A 16,352-nucleotide genomic window follows, 5' to 3' on the forward strand; every position below is an offset into this window, starting at 1 on the left:
TGGAGGGAGGAGGAGACTACTTCATGTAGCGGGGTGGAACTGGTGGTGGCAGCAGCTGGTTTTTCTCCGATTCCCTTCTTTCGCCTCCTTTTTGGTTCCTTCCTAAACCCCAACATCTGGAGGAAAATGATTACTCTCGCCATGGTGCCAAGACGACTTATCAACAATTCCACACTCTACAGAAGCGAGGGGTTACAGAAGAGGATGGCACGGGGAGTCGTGGCGAGCTTCAAAACTTTGCCACGCTGCATAAATAAGCGACAAGAAATTTAAATCAATTCAAGCCAGCTGAAGCCAACTTGGAAGTCAGATTGGGGTGACAACGGATCATGCAGACAACTGGCAGCAGGTCAACTACAAGACCATCAATTAAACAACCATCTCAGAAAAAAAAGGCGGCACGCACGCGCACGCACGCACGCACACGCACCGGGAAACCCTGTATATATACACACACACACTACAGATACATCGTTTTCATGGAAAACCATGCATCAAATAAATACCAAAGGGGAGAAAACACACTAGATATTTACACAACACAAACAAAACCCTTTTGGACTATGTATCAATCAAGTACAGGAGAATAAACACGACACAAACAGATAACCTTTTCCCTTTTCCCTTTAATAAAAACCACGAGAAAGTAGTGGAGTAAGTGCTGCATGTCCTTCCTCAAATTCACTGCTGCACTTTCAAAGGCAATTTTCTTTCCTCCGGCTTGCTCTTCGGCTTTTGTGAACATATCTGCCAAGGGAATCAGGCCTCAACTGTATTTTCCTCTTCCCCAAAGACTAACAACGCAATCTCCTGCAACTCTCCTCTCAGACGGTCTTTTACCTTCACCACATCCCGGCAAAGCTGCTTTATTTCTCCTTTCCCAGACAGCTCTGTTGTCAGTGTACGTCATTAGTCATGCTAAACCACCAACACGCTAGCTCATTAGCATAGAAGTGAACCCGACTCCAGTCAGATTATTACAAACTCATCACGGCTGCTCCGCCCCATTACTGTCAATCACGCAGCGTACCGAAATACAGTAGAAAGTCAGGAACTAACTCTTCTGTTGGTACTTAATCTGCTGCATCATAACAAAGCTCATAACTGCAATGGCCTCAGAGTAAAAGTGCTCAGTCGTGTGTGCGCGTCAGCTGGTACTATAAACGTTACACATTTAATTGGTGGAGCCTGGTTTGCTTCCACAGCTCCATTACATGCAAAGTAAGCATGGGCACCAGCTCCTGGATCTGTAACCGCCTTGTGGGGTGATGACAGGGATGAAGGGGGCAGCCTTGGTTCTCTGTGGTAGTCCCATCAGTATCAACTGACAGGCATAGAATCAGCGCCATGGACAGGAGAAAAAGAGGTTCTACCAGCTCAGTTCTCTCTCTCAAAGGGAAAGAAGAAAAAAAAAAAAAAGTCATCTGCCATCAAATGCATTTCTGGTAGCACAAGGGGAAAAGCTGTGCAGCAATTCTGAGGAATTTTGTTTATCCTTAAAATCTGGAATGGTATTGCATGCAACAGAACAGCATAAAGAGCGGATTAATCTTCATATAAATAAACTAGAAAAATACATACAGATTTAACAACAGGATTTAGTGCGATCATTAAAGCTCGTCGGCCTGCACCGGATTTGAAAATAAGATGAGCAGGAGGGATCATTCAGTCCATTCGTGTTGTACAGCCCAATAAACAGCTGCCCATTTCCCCTCGTCATGTGTTCCCTTCCGACTAATAACGTCCCCTGTGTCCTTCCCATCCAGACTCCAAATTTGTAATCACAAAGTCCACATTATTCATCTGCCTCCATTATTTTTCTCCCTCCGCTATTCCTCCTCTCTCCTCCGTTTGTACCTCATTCCACCGGGCTGCCAGACGGTGCATTGTTCTGTCACTGCGATCCCTTAATGCCATCCAATCGAGCAGGGAAAATCTTGAAGGGATTTGGCCAGGGATGATTTGGGGGCTTTAAATACTGTTGGGGGATTTGCATCGTTCGGAGATCCTGACTCCTACAACAGGGATCTAAGTACCTCCTGCAAGATGTGGATTCAAACCCTGGAATGGATCTATGGACATGTGCAGTCAACCCATGGACATCAATACTTCCTTTAATTATTCACATGCAAGGCTGATTATAGGACAAATCTGTAACTCTGGTTATTCACATGAAACCCAGCTTCTCTACAATGCAAGCAAATATGTCATCGAAAAGACAACTTTCATTAGGATTTTTCTGATGACCTAGATCAATGACAGAGCGTGAAGGCCAAGTTATTTCCCTACAATGCATCGTTGGATACGCTTTTTTTCGTTACATAATTGTGTTATAGATGCTGCACGCCTTGGCAGCAAAGAAAACCTAAAATAAAATCGGGACAAAAAAGATGGTGTCTTGTTGTGCACCGGTGAACAAAAGTTCCTCCACGTGGGGAAAAAAAGTGAAGTATTATATAGACATTCCTGCTAAAAAATAATAAAGTGTGAAAGCGGATTGACTGTGATTAACAACACAAATCAAATTCAGTCATTTCCCCCACCCCCCAAAAAACCAACCTCTCCACTCGCGACACAATGGAGGAGGCAAAGAAAGCCATCAGCCCAGAGTTGAGTTGTGGGACCGAGAGCATTAGAGTTTGAAATGACTTCGGCAACAGCTGGCAAAGCAAAGCATCACACACTGCAGGGGCTGAATTCGACGTGCGGCCTTCGGGCTCTCTAAACGCTGAGCTCTACACAATCCTATTTTCCTGCCTAAACACTGGGACACAAAGTCACTGGAGAGACGGAGATGAAAGCACTGTGTGTGTGTGTGTGTGTGTGTGTGTGTGTGTCTTCTCACTTTGCAGATGAAGCCTGGCCCTATAGCGGCACCTCTGGGGAAGTTCAGAAACTACAGTGGGTGGACGATGTATAAAGCAGAGTGTGTGAGACAGAGGAGCGGAGCGCAGGAGAGACAATGTGCGCAGGTCTCAGTCGGCGTAGGACCTTTGGAGATGCAACGCTCACACAATCGAGCTGCAAGCACACACACACACACACACGAAAACATTAGCACGGAAACATACACATTTTCTCGCCTCTCTATAAGGGGATTAAGGAGACCTTCAAAGAGAGGCAGAGAGATTGGCCGGGGGCCAGCGGGGTCCCACTCCATGCTACTGGGGGACCGGGGCAGATTAAAACTGCCCGGACTTCTCAGCATGCCTCGTTACACGCCTCCTCTCCCTACACACCGTATAGGACACTTGGGGAAGGAAAAAACTGGAGCAGCCACAACCAGGTGGATTAGGGAAGGAGGTGGTTTTACAATGATTTCAGGGACCTGGGTGGTTTAGGGACCAAGATGTGTGTGTACTGACATTAAAAAAGGGCCGTACAAGTGGACAGGGCAATTTTGTAAGTGGTGCAGAGGGCCTGTGTACATAGAACACACCTTCACTGGGGATTTGCTTGACTTAAAAATCTAAATGAAGGAGACAAGACAAGAACCAGGCATAGTTCCCCTTAGAGGGAAGACATGAAAGAGATGCATTAGAAACAGGAGGATGTTTCAAGGAGGAATAAGGGAACAAAAAAAAACAAGAGAGCGTGAAAGAGAAATAGATAATGAAACTGAGGTTTGGTCCAGGATAGTAAATAGATTAAAAAAAATTCAGACCGTGGGACACAGATCAACCAACAGGAAGTGGCTGTTCACCATGAGAGCTAGGCTTGTTGAATTAGCTCAACGTATATGTGTTTGTTAGTTTGAGTGATCATTGTTAGAAGTTTGATGTCTCCAGAATATCTCCCTCCATGATCCATTGTTTCCATATGTGCAGATATTTACAGCGGCTGGACTTGTGCTAAACACCTGTATTTGTGGCATGTGCACCATGCACTCGCAAAGGGTATTTAATGCATGTTTCCGTGCTTCTCTATTTCGTCCTTAATTTTTAACACCAGTAAGTTGGTGAATTAAAGATATAAAAGTGATGAAAGGTGAAATGGAGCACAAATGTGATTGCAATCTGAATCTCCGCTTTTCACCATTTCTTGTGGCTGGCTCAGTGAGCAGACTTCTAATGATGGGAGGAACAGCGTGCCGAGTGGGTTTCAAAGTCACACTGTGCCTCTGTCCTCGTTGTCATTGTTCCGTCACAGTGTGCAAGTACACAGTTCTGAGACGCAAATCTCACAACTAATGAGCAGCATACTAGAGGTGTGCCTCTGGGGAGATGCACATACACAAGGAATTCCATCTAAATTAAACACAATTGCTGCGGTGATGACAAAATCGTTAAAATAAACTTTAATAGTATTCATTTATATGGCCCAGTCCGATCTACATCTATGTGCCTTTCAGCAACATATAGGAGGCAGATGGGAGTGTTTGATGGGTTGCAAAACTCAGTTGTTGGGGTCAGGAAAGTAAACCGGAGGAGGCAAAGACCAGGGAAAGCAGCCAGGATTGAGCAGGTTGCTCCCTGCAAGGGGGGCTGCTTCTTTAGGGGTTCGAACCACCTGTCTGCCCCTCAGGAGAGCAATAGAGCTGGAGATGAGGAGATATGCGCAGATGGAGATGTGGAGGGGAGGGACGGCAGGGGAGGAACTCTTGGGCCAAGACAGGACCATGTCCTTCCTGTTGGGTTTGAGCCAAAAGAGGGACTTGGCACACATGGAAAGAAGCACAGTGGTTACTGTATGTAGCACATCAATGAAACGCTTCGACTGGAGGAATGTGAGCGTTCTAGGAGTCATTCAAATCCGGTGCAAACTTGAAACAGGACTTGGTGGCATATGTCTCCGGTTTGTAACCTGTGCTGTTAAGTGGACTCCAGTAATGGAAGAGATTGGTGAACAGCTTGTCCCCGTCAATCATCCAGGAAGAAATAAGAACAGCAGACAGCGAGAGTATACACAACAAACACAAATAAAATGAGAAAGGACACGCACTTGCACAAAGTGGGGAAGGAAAGAAAAAAAGCAAGGGACCAAAATGATTGCAAACCTCTACTTGGCCTTATAGGGAAATAAAATAAGTGAAATATACAATATGCACATCTGCCCTTGCCTTTACAAAAGAGTTGAATATGCAGGAAAGGAAACTGTTTTTTCTGCACATTTGTGAGCCTACTGTCAGCTGTGTTAAGCATTCTACTGCTGTATTGGCGTCTGGCGAGCAGATGAAGAGCATCTCTTTATTATTGTGTTACCAATAATTTAAAAATGATGGTAGTGAGCAGGCCATGTACAACTTTAGACACTGCTTGAGTACATATGGCTTCACCCAAAACCAACCAATTGAATGGCATGCAGTAGAAATCATCACTGACGCAAGTGCTGCATCGGTTTCCTCTCGTAAAACGGTTTGAGTGGTCAATTCCAATTATGCACTTATCACCTCCACTTTAGATCATTAATAAGAGACGATTAATACGCAAAAGGGTTCTCATGTTTGTTCTCCTCTGGTCGCCCGGTCACCATAGATGTCTGTGAAGGATCTGCCTCAAATGTGTTTGAGGGCACATAAGGACCGAGAGGCTGGATAAATGGGCACAAAGACTGAGGATTTGAAGATGGAAAATGACGAAAGGAAGACAACAGGAGTCAAAGGTCACAGCGCCATCGAGGCAGCTCTCCACTCTACTGCTTCGGAGTGAATCAAAGCTTCTGGACACAGACACACGGCAGTGTAAGAAAACAGCAGAACGGCATTGAAGGAGGAGCCGAGTGATGCAGGCTTGCCGTCTCAAGTAGGGGTCACCGAGTCAAGGAAGCCAATTAAAAAGATGATTAACATTCATGCGGGAGATGCGGTGTCTACGCGCAGGTGGGATGATCTCACCAGTGTGTGTGTGTGTATATATATATAGATATATATATATATATATATATATATATATCTCTACAGAGAGCTAGCCAAGAAGAACGCAGTCCTGTTGTAACTGTGGCGTCCTGGGAGGTGGAGACCAGGAGGTTAATATGATCCGACCCAACTCCTTTATTAGCCTGATGAGGTAATAACAGCCTACAGGGACCGGGAGGCTCCAAGGTCGAAGAAAAAACACCTATCAACTGCCTACCAGAGAGGCCTCAAAGCCTACTTTAAATGGCCAGCATAGTGCCATACCAGCTATGTTTGTCATTCATCACATTCACATGTGAACATATGCACAGTGCATATAGGGATAAGAACAAATAAGACAGACAGCAAAGACCACATTGGGTTCTGAGTTTGTGCCTCGGTCACCGCCTCAACTCTGCAGCTGTACTGCAGGCCTTGCAGCTTGGTTACAGGCAATAAACAATACGGTACCGTGGGGAGATTTCCCAGGACGATAGAAACTCACTTGCTGGTCTCATTGCGCCTCAACTTATTTTTCCTTCCAGGAACTAAAAGAAACACAATCTCAGAAACACCTGTTTTAGAGCATTACCTCTGGAAACTCAATGTGCAGTCATCGATGAGGCTCAGTAAAAAAATGATGAGCTTCTGTTTTGGGGTTGGCTGGATGGTACGCATGAGAGCGGACGGGGGCGTGTAAATAGGCCTACCTAACACTACCATTCTCCTCCTAACAGAGAATAAACATCATTAATTGGAGTGGCACATGAGGATGGATGCAGCCAGATGGTGTTTTTTGTACTCATTTGTCATTACACTGCAGACAGAGAGCGAGGGGAGGACAGAGTGAGGGCTAAAAAGCAAAGAAAACCAAAATGACTTGTTTATTGATTGCAACGTCGGCACACCGCTGCCTGGAGCGGCCTTCCACTGTTGGAATCTAGCTCCGCTTGTTCTGCATCATCTTCCCTCTGTGCGTGTGCCTCTCCTGTCTGATTGGTCCTGATGGTCGGACCATTGTAACACTCTGCCAAGCCGGATGCATACTGCCGAGTACAGACGCAACACCCCGCAGATCGCCAAACTTGGCGACCGTTTATGTCCATCTGTCTCGTTTTTACAAAAACACCCTCTCCTGCATGTTTTCCCAAGAAGGTGGTTCACTGTAGAATGAAGGGGAACAAAAGGGGGAAAAGGACATGAAATGAGGAGACACAGAAGGCCCTGGGGAGCAGGAAAGAGAAACTTTGTGTTGGCCCGAAAGCACCACAAAGCCAAACGTAGGAAAGAATGGAGGGCTCTGCGATCCACTCCAATGCCAAGGCATTTATATGAAAAGAAAAAGTGGAACAATGAAACCGTCTCAAAACTATCATAATGTGCACAAGTGAAATTACCAAAAATAGAACTTTAGAAAGCTTGCAATAAAAGGACTATGGAGAACCTGGGGAGATGAAGCACAGCAGGGAGCATTCAGCTAGCACAAGATTGTAGGACCAGGCTCCCAACGTGTTGCAAACGGCACAGTGCTCGAGGCCGCTGGTCTGCTCCTATGCTCACTTTGTTCTCAGCAATGACAGTTTCATTCAGCAAGACTTGGCTCTCAGGGGCCGCAGTGCCCCCGCTCGAACTGGCGCTTTATTCCTCTGTGTGCTATTCACTTTTCAAACCTAACCTTTCCGGCATCCCTGTGTGTGTGTGTGTGTGTGTGTGTGTGCGCGTGCGTGCACAGTGATTTATGCATTATGCATTGTAGATAGCTCTCAGCGTGTGCCCAGTCATGGTACTGAATCAAACGTTGAGCAATCTAGACGCCATAGTCTGGGGCCACCTTTATCACGCAACCTTGCATAACTCAAAGAGCATGACGTGACTTTAGTTCTCGTTATAACGCGATCGTCTCTATAGGAACCTCCCTTTTAGGATTGTATGTTTAAACAGCAACCCCGTCAGAGGAATTCAAAATATCCACAAAAGACTTCTGTCATAGCAGACGTATCACCATGGAGCATAAAAATGTGTAGGGGTTGTCTTTTGGATTTCTTATTTACTTGGAAACGTGTTTACATTCATATTTTAAGATTAAGACTACTTGAGATTTTACACATTTGGCTTTGCACCAGCATAATATGCCTCATCAACAACATTTTAACTGAAAGGTCAGAGCAAATGCCCACTGCAGTTCAATGTAATGTATTATCAATTACTAAAAAAAACTGCCTTTAACTATACCTGCGTGACACTTAACAAAATACAAACACAAAGTCATTATTAAATAGGAAAGGATGCCTGTGGGCAGATGGATGCAGGGTTTTCTAAAGACCCGCCTCGTGGTAATGTCTGCCTGTCATTTACCTGTGAGTCCATCATAGAGAACAGTGACCTGAGGGGACTAGTGAGAATACATCATATCCATAACAATGTCCGGAGAGAACACCTGTCAGTCAATCACAAACACACGCACAAAAATGAGCTTGAATGTATCTACACTCAAAATCGACACAAATACGGAAAGGCCCCAAAACTGTGGCACAAACACGCACTCTGTGTCATCCATCCATCGTCACAGCTGTCAATACCTTACCGGCAACGAGGGAGGATTTTTATAGATCCAAGTAAGCCGTCATACTGAGGGATCATGTTGCTGCTCATCACATGCTTAAATAATTAAGCCCCTATAAGGAGCACAAATGTGGTTGTCTAAAATATTCTGGGTGGAGTCTCCCAATTAAGGTGTTTACCGTCGGCGCCTGTGCTGTCCTTCGAGTTACAGGTTAGGCCTTGATCGATGATTGATGACACAGAAACTGCTGGGACGTCTTGGGAAGTCTTATTAGACAACAGAGGAATGTCTGTGTTCACCATCCAACAGTTGGTTTGACAATGGGAGAAATGCTCAGCAGGGGATCATTAATAACATGCGGAGGACTTAAGCTGGTTCTTGTTGTGATGTTACACACCATTGTGTGTATAATCATGGCGTATCCACAAGTTGGGTCCTGAGTTGTATTGGCGAGAAAGAACATTTATTTTTACAATCGAAAAATAAATAAAAGTAAACCATAGTTTGGTATTTAATTTGTACATGATTTAGTAAAGATTTCATTCAACTCATTATTGTTTTTCTAGCTGCCGTAGATCACAGGATGATACCCAACCACGGGTCAATCTTTCTTTCTCTCGAGCCCTCCGAGTCGGGGTTTATGCCTACAGCTCTGCACTTATATGAACAGGGGTTACCCAAAGTGCAGTGGGGCACCGTTTGAGGGCCTTAACCCCCGAGTCAAGGGATAAGCAGAGCATTTTAGCAAGTGCGCCTGTGTGTGCAGAAGTATTTTTCTGGGCATGTGTATCCATGTGTGTGTATGTGTGTGCTATTCAGGGTGTGTGTATGTACTGGGGCTGGATCAGTGGAGTAAATCCACACTTGAAAGAGTAGCTCAATCAAGCTCCCTTACCCATCTTCCCTCTCTGTCTCTCTCATCTCGCCGATGCTCCCCTGCTTCCAGTTCGTGGGGAGTTGAAGAGTTCACAGGACTAGGGAGCATAAGAGCGCAAATAGGGCAAAGAGGAACGCCTGTGAACCTTTACGCTTCCCATCAGCACCTTTTCCAACTGCCAATCAATCTTCAGCAGCAATGAGAAATCGTCTAATTGATGGGGCATTACGCAATATTCAATATTCTCTCAACCTACCACATAAATACTGCAAGTTCTCGACAGAGTGTTACATCTTAGGTCACATATCTTTCTGGAATATTTTGTAGGTGTAATAAGTGCAACATGCAAGTATTTAGTTAAGAGACTTCAGGCATTTAAGAACATGTCTCAATGATTAAGTTAAAAACTACTGAACAATATTTCATTAGAAAACATTTAATGTTTATTTACCACAATCTTCCTAGACAAAACCTTTGTGTTGTCGTTCTATCTTCCCTCCTTGTTAAATTTCTGCAGCTGATTCGTCCTCAATGACGAGTAGTATAGAAAGCATAACCTGACAAATCGTTTCTTCTGCCTTTTAATTCAGGCCATTTCACAGTGCCAAACTTGAAGACGATGCCCTTCTTTATAACATTATCCCATCTTGTTTAGCGTGATAAAGGGCATTACCGTCAGCCAGCTCTACTGCCCACCCACTCGTGTGCATGCACGCAACATGAAGAGAATATAGTGCCCTTGGGGATACATGGTCGGGTGGCGCATTCACGGCATTTACGGATTGGGATTACTGGACACTTATTCTATACAGACATCAATTTGTCTTAGCCAGTGCCAGGCCATTGAGGTAATGGATTAGGACAAGCAGGATGAAAGGTCAGATCTACAATACAAACCAAAACATGGTTTATTTTACTGATCAATCTGAAATAATGAGGTATTGGTGCAAAAGAAAGTATTAATTGAGAATGTACTTGAAGCAAAAGGTGTCAAACTTAAATAACTAGACAATTGCTCCTAATATCTGACACACATCAGACACACATTGTCTATCTAATGGAAGGATCCTTCCGGTGTTAAAATGAACAAAGAAGGCCTGAAGGAAAATGTTGTCTGGTGGACTGCAATGGGTCATTAATTCCCTCTATGAAACTCCTGTTTGAATTAAGGGTAGAGAGAAAAAATGTCATTAGTCTGCTTGCTTGTGTTTGAGAAATGAAAGGAGAGCTCCTCCTTAACCCAATAAATGGTTCAGGTGCTCAATCAGCAGACCATCTTTGAAGAACTTGTCAGTCCGCAAAATGAACAGAGATTTGAGGAAAAGCAAAGATGCTATTTTTGCGATACTCCATTCTGACGAGTGCTCGCCAAGAGCTGTCATCGACTTAAAGGGACGTTTTTTTGCGTGTGTGTTAACGGTGACTCATTCTGCATTACACTGATGCCTCCAGCAATGGCTTCATCGTCTAATTTGTGTGTGCATGCACATATTTGCGTGTGTGTGGATGTGTGTCAACATGCTCTGTGTGTACAAATAGACTGTGAAACAAAAGAGCTGTCTGAAGAAATGACAGGCAGCCTGAATAGTGAATACATGCGACACATAAAAACTGATGAGCGTTCCACATTTTTAGGCTGAGCTGAGGCCTCGTTATGACAGACAGGAACCGATGGAGGCACGACACCACCTCTTGTGCCGGATCATACGTCCGTAACCACAGAGGTTTAGATGACGTGAATAAAAAGTTGCAGAGCTCATGGCTCTGGAGATGGCCCAAATAAAGAAAACCTGAGTGTATTCTCATGTTAACAGATGCATCTCTAGATAATGTGCATATTGTTGTGCTAGCACTTTGGCTGTTGGGGCTTCATGGCCTCTTCTGTACTTTGTATTTGTCTATAATCAAAGGAGGTCCTTGTACTTGAGGGGACACTTACCCAGTGTGAGTCATTATTTCACTCCTGAAGAGCTATATGCTGAGGCATTGTAATGCAGCTACATCCCTTGCAGACAAGCGTTTTTTTTCTTTACGAATTTAAATGGGAGTACATGTGTACACATAACTTTGTATTTACAGGATAAAAGGCCTAAAGGAGAGCAGCTTAACAACATTGCGGATGCGGATCATGTGACACCGCATCTCATGATTAACCTTGCATGCTGGGCATTGGCCAGCCCAACCCCGCAGACCGCCAAGCCTGTGCATTAGTAGCCGACGGCTTATCTGGGCCTTCAGCTGTCCTGTCCACCTGGACACCACGATCAACAGAAAAAAAACATTGTACGCAATAGAACTATAAGCAGCATCCCCAGCGGCACAGTGTGTGAGGAAGTTCAGGCAGAGGGAGGGCGGAAATTAAATGTGGCATTCACAGTAGGTGCGTACGGACAGCGATGCTTTTCACACTCCACTGGGGGTACGGCCAACCTGCTCCCGTGGTCAATATTAGGAAGTAAACAGGATGCTGGAAGTGAGATAGTGGTGGCGTTGCATATGCAGCCCTGACGTGTTATTGTTTGTAAGACCATTGAGCACAGACTCACTAATACATCTGAACTTAACTATTTTCTTGGTGTTAACTTCCTTGAAGACCCAGGCGACTACTTACGGAGAGCTTTAAGTAACGCACTAGGCCATGAGCAGCAACCGTTGGGCATGATTTGTGTATATGTGCGCGTGTGGGGTATGTACTCACCGCAGGTACGAGGAGCTTCTTGACCTCCTCCACTGCTCTCCTCATTTTGACCTCGGCTCTGCCCTGTGTGTCTTCCACCGTGATCAGGACATGCAGGTCTTCGTTTAAGTGTTCCCAGTTTGGCTTCCCTCTGTTCTGCTCCTCCTGGACAGACATAGAGAGACAGAGATGGTGAGAGAAGGTGACTGTGTGTCTGTCTCGGTCTGTGTCTGTGTGTGTGTGTGTAGGAGCACCAGTGCCGTAACACCGCATATCAGAGGAAGCCATGGCGAGTATGCACGGAGGACGTCAGAGCCCGGTGAACAGAAGCAGAATGAGAGGAGTGGTCCTCTTGTCAGCTATTTAGCTTTAACTTTGAAAGCACACCCTTTCCTTAATTGATCCCTGGCTTCACAGAGACAAAGGCGACAGCCAGCTCTGTGGCAATTAATACCAGTGAAAAGATGAATAGGTGCAGGGATCAGAGGGAGATGGAGGGGGATTTCTAAAATCCACATGCAATTATGATACAGTTTAAAGTGACGCAGGATTGTGTGCAAAGTGGCACAAGCGCGTGCCTCTGTCTTGGACTCGTGTGGACAATACTGTTCAGGTGACAAAAGCTCCCTGGGGGAGTCGCTTTCCCACCTGAAAAGGCTGCGCCAAAGCCCTCAGGGGGAGCCAAGACGTAGTGCTAGCCGTGCCTGAGGGGGGAAATGGGCTGTATTCAATAATGACATCACAGCTTGATAGCCTTTCAAGCCATCTAAAGATTTGAATTGGGAAGGCTTACTGTTGTGAAATGATGCACAACGTCTTCACGTCTTTCAGGTGCATCCATGTAAAGCCCATTCAAAACCGGGTTCTTTTGTGGAGACTTATAACGGGAGATGGAGGATATGGAGAAATTTAGATTTTTTTGTATTATTTGAAAACGTTCATCCCTCTTCAGATTACCCCACTGACATTAAATGCAGGGCTCTAAAAAGCCTCGGAGGTCGTATCGTATGTCACCATGAAAGTCAGCGGATTAAAAGTCAACCACTTCAGACGGGAGGGAGGAGTTTAGGTCTAGCTCACATGAAACAGACAACCTCAACCTCAGAGTGTGTCACTGCATTCAAATAACAAAAAAAAAATGTTACCATGATAATATTTCACACATTTTACAAAGGCAGAAAAAAACTAATGTCAAAATGAATGCAGCAAAAATGTAGTTTAAAATCAGAATGGTCAAGGGAGGTCACAGCTCTCGTCTCGTCTGCTGTTGGAGCAGGTTTGTTCAGACTGTTGATGAACACTGGTGTTTACCGTCGCCCATACAACCCACAGTACTGCTCATTTTAGGAGTAGTGAGCCAGTGTCTAATTAACGAGGCATTTGTGGTGATCTGCGGGGGTCCACCTGACATGATTTCAAAGCACTCATCCAGCACCACGGAGTGAGAGGGAAACACACACACACACACACTCTCTGAGTGCCACCCTTCTGCTTTCTACTCCATAGAGACCTGTTGCCATGGCACTGCTCTTTACTATAAACACACACAAGTTCAATATTCCACCCGCGTTTCCCCTTTTCCACACAGGGGGAGAGCCTAGTTTCAGCAGCCAGGCCGTTATATTCCTATTGCTGTTTGCTTATGGCCTATTAAGGAATAAGGTGACTCAGCATCTTCTAAAAGGAAATAAGACAGACTGGCCACAAAGGGCTTCTTCTGAAAGCAGGGCACTGTGTGAAAGTACATTTAAGATACACACGTCGCCAAGTCGGACCTGCAACAACATCACTGTGTCTGTGTGTGCGGCCGATGCTCCGGCAGATTCGGATTTAGTTGGGATTGTGGGCGACGACATCTGGAAAAAAACTCGTACAACACACACACCTCACACCAGCATGACGGCCTGTGAACAAGGTCACTGGGTGCCCTCTGAGAGAAAGTGACAGCATGACAGAGGAGGATGGGTGGAGGGGGAGAACAGAGTGGAGGGGGCGAGAAGAGCGGTAAAGGAAATGCTGGGAAGGTTTTTGAAGAGTGTCCATGCTGGCCCACATCAAATGCCACGGTTATAACCACATACTGGGGGGGAGGGGGGGGGGGGGCATGAATGTGTAGTATGAATAAATGCTGCTTCCAGAAACAATCTAAGAATAGGATCAGAGGGGAGGGGGGGCTGCTGGCCTGACCCAACACCTGTTTGCCTGCTGGCCTTCACACACACAGCGGAGTTTGAGCCCAATATACCTGGCGGCAACCCAACTCTCAAAACGGATGTCACCACAAGCCAAAAGGGGACACATACAGAAGGCGGTGTGTTACTTCTCACACTTCCCTGCCTTTTATAGGTTGTACTAAAATAAGAGTGCAAGTGCATTGTGGCTTTTCACATGTGATTTAGTAGTGTCAACCTTTGAAACGAGAAGAGATCCATTGCATTGCTCAACAACAAATAACTGGGTAAAAATCTGGCTTTCAATCCTCCATGTTTCGGCTGAAGGTCATGTAGTGCAACAATTCGTTCCTGGCACTATTATACTTAAACACATGGAACAGTTTGGACTGCTCAGAATAGTGCTTTCTCCTTTGATCCTGAAGGACATTCCCACTTGGGGTCAATGGAACGGAGGCTAAATGCCAGCTAGCCAAACAGGTGCAGTGGAGAGCTGCTGGGCCACAGAAGGACAGGAGAGGGTGGCTGTAGAGGAGCGATAAGGACAAAGCAAAGGGGAATTATAGATGAAATGACAACTTGGTTTGGTTATTTCTACCAAAAGCCGGAACAAGTCCCCTAAATGTCAAGCCCTTGCTCTGTGTGAAAAAAGGAATGTTCTAAACCTGCTGCTATTTGCCATTTATGTGTCATTAACCATTGCCTTCTATCGAAGAGATTTCAAGAGATCAAACTAAAAAAAAGTAACTATCGGCACGCTCTTTTTTTATTTTGACATTACTATCACAGGTTTTGTAAAAACTTGATAAAGACATTAGCTTCTGATTGCACTGGGTCAAGTAATCAGAACACAGGAGATGAGAAAAACAAAAGCAAAGTCAGCTTAAACTTTAAACAAAAGCAGTGGCCAAGCTGCAGAGCCAACAGGCCAATCAAGTTCAACGCATCGATTGGCAAAGTCCCCTTTAATTCCATCTGGTGGCAGAAGATCCAAAGCCCAGGCCCATTCTGTTCTGCCAGTGATAGCACAGTTTCAGTTATGTACCAGGACAATCAGCAAAAAAGGAAATCAAGTGCAATTTCATTTGATATAAGGCACTGCTGAAATTGCAAATCTGAAAGCGACTTACTTTGGCTTAATGTAAAACCATTGTCTCTCACTGTGTGGCAGTTGAAATAGAATCAGCGTATTGTTTTCTATCAGTGCATTGGTTGGTGTAAAAACACCTGTAATCGAATTGCACTTGACGAGGTTTTGTATTTAGTGTGACAGTAACAGTTCAAACTACTCAAGCTGCCATATTATATAAAGGTTTGATTGGAATAAGGCTCCAGGTGGAGTCCTTTCAACTTCAGAATGTTATCATCAAAAAGGACATAGCTTGCAAGCGTCATCCCGTTGGCAGCAACCAAAGACTTAAGCAGATTTAACGGAGGGAAAAAAGAAGGAAAAACGGGGCCAAGAAACTGGTAGACGATTGAGCGTAGTGGTGTCATAATCGCCTTAAAAGAAGCACTTTCCATGGCACTGGTGTGTGTGATCCATCCTGTCTCAACAACTGTGTCAGGGAAGCGTGTCCCTGAGTCTCCGTCCAGACACATTACAGGGAAGTGCCTGCACTTATAGAGTCACTCTGACAGGCCTCTTATTATTAGTCTGGTTTCAACAAGTGTACAGTGCCGTCTCTAGACAGGTTGTCCTCCTGGCTTCGACTCCCAGGTCCCGTCTACACGCGGGGCACATCAAGCATTTCATTAACACAAATGATAAAAGACAGACATTACTCTCTATAGTATAAACTAAATATGCATATATTATTAGCATTAGGATCATTTCGAATACAGAGTAGAGGTTGTTTGTTGGCCTATAAAAAAATTCCAATAACTGCAACCGGTACTCATGGCTCAAGGCAAAAGTGGTGATACAAATTGTAACATTAGATTTAGTTCACCTTTGTCAAAATGGTGACCTACTCAAATTATTAAAGCATTAAAGCAACTACAGACACTGATTTGTCTTTCAATATAAACAGAAAATCGCTAAAAGCTTTATATGAGTTAAGTACCACATTTTTTCTCCTGACTTCATATTTTTTTCTTCATTTCCTCCTAATCGTCTTCTCCTCGCTCTCGCCATTGTTCTGTATTTTCTCTGCCTCTCTCCCTCCGCTCGTCTCTCTCCCCATCGCAGAGCTCCAGTGAGCCGGCTCCCCGCCAGGCAGTGCGGCCCA

At 44.9% G+C, this 16,352-nt stretch overlaps 1 protein-coding gene across 8 annotated transcripts in view; it reads right to left on the bottom strand.

Moving 5' to 3' along the window:
• Positions 1–16,352, bottom strand: part of qkia (QKI, KH domain containing, RNA binding a) — a 60,237-nt gene that overhangs the window by 13,554 nt on the left and 30,331 nt on the right. For all 8 annotated transcript variants that reach the window (XM_040200524.2, XM_078090024.1, XM_078090025.1 and 5 more), the window contains exon 4: positions 11,972–12,115. In XM_040200524.2, coding sequence (XP_040056458.1) covers positions 11,972–12,115 — 144 coding nt within the window. The remainder of the gene's footprint in view (positions 1–11,971; positions 12,116–16,352) is intronic.

This window comes from Gasterosteus aculeatus, chromosome 15 (genome assembly GCF_964276395.1).
Source record: "Gasterosteus aculeatus chromosome 15, fGasAcu3.hap1.1, whole genome shotgun sequence".
NCBI classification, from domain to species: Eukaryota; Metazoa; Chordata; class Actinopteri; order Perciformes; family Gasterosteidae; genus Gasterosteus; species Gasterosteus aculeatus.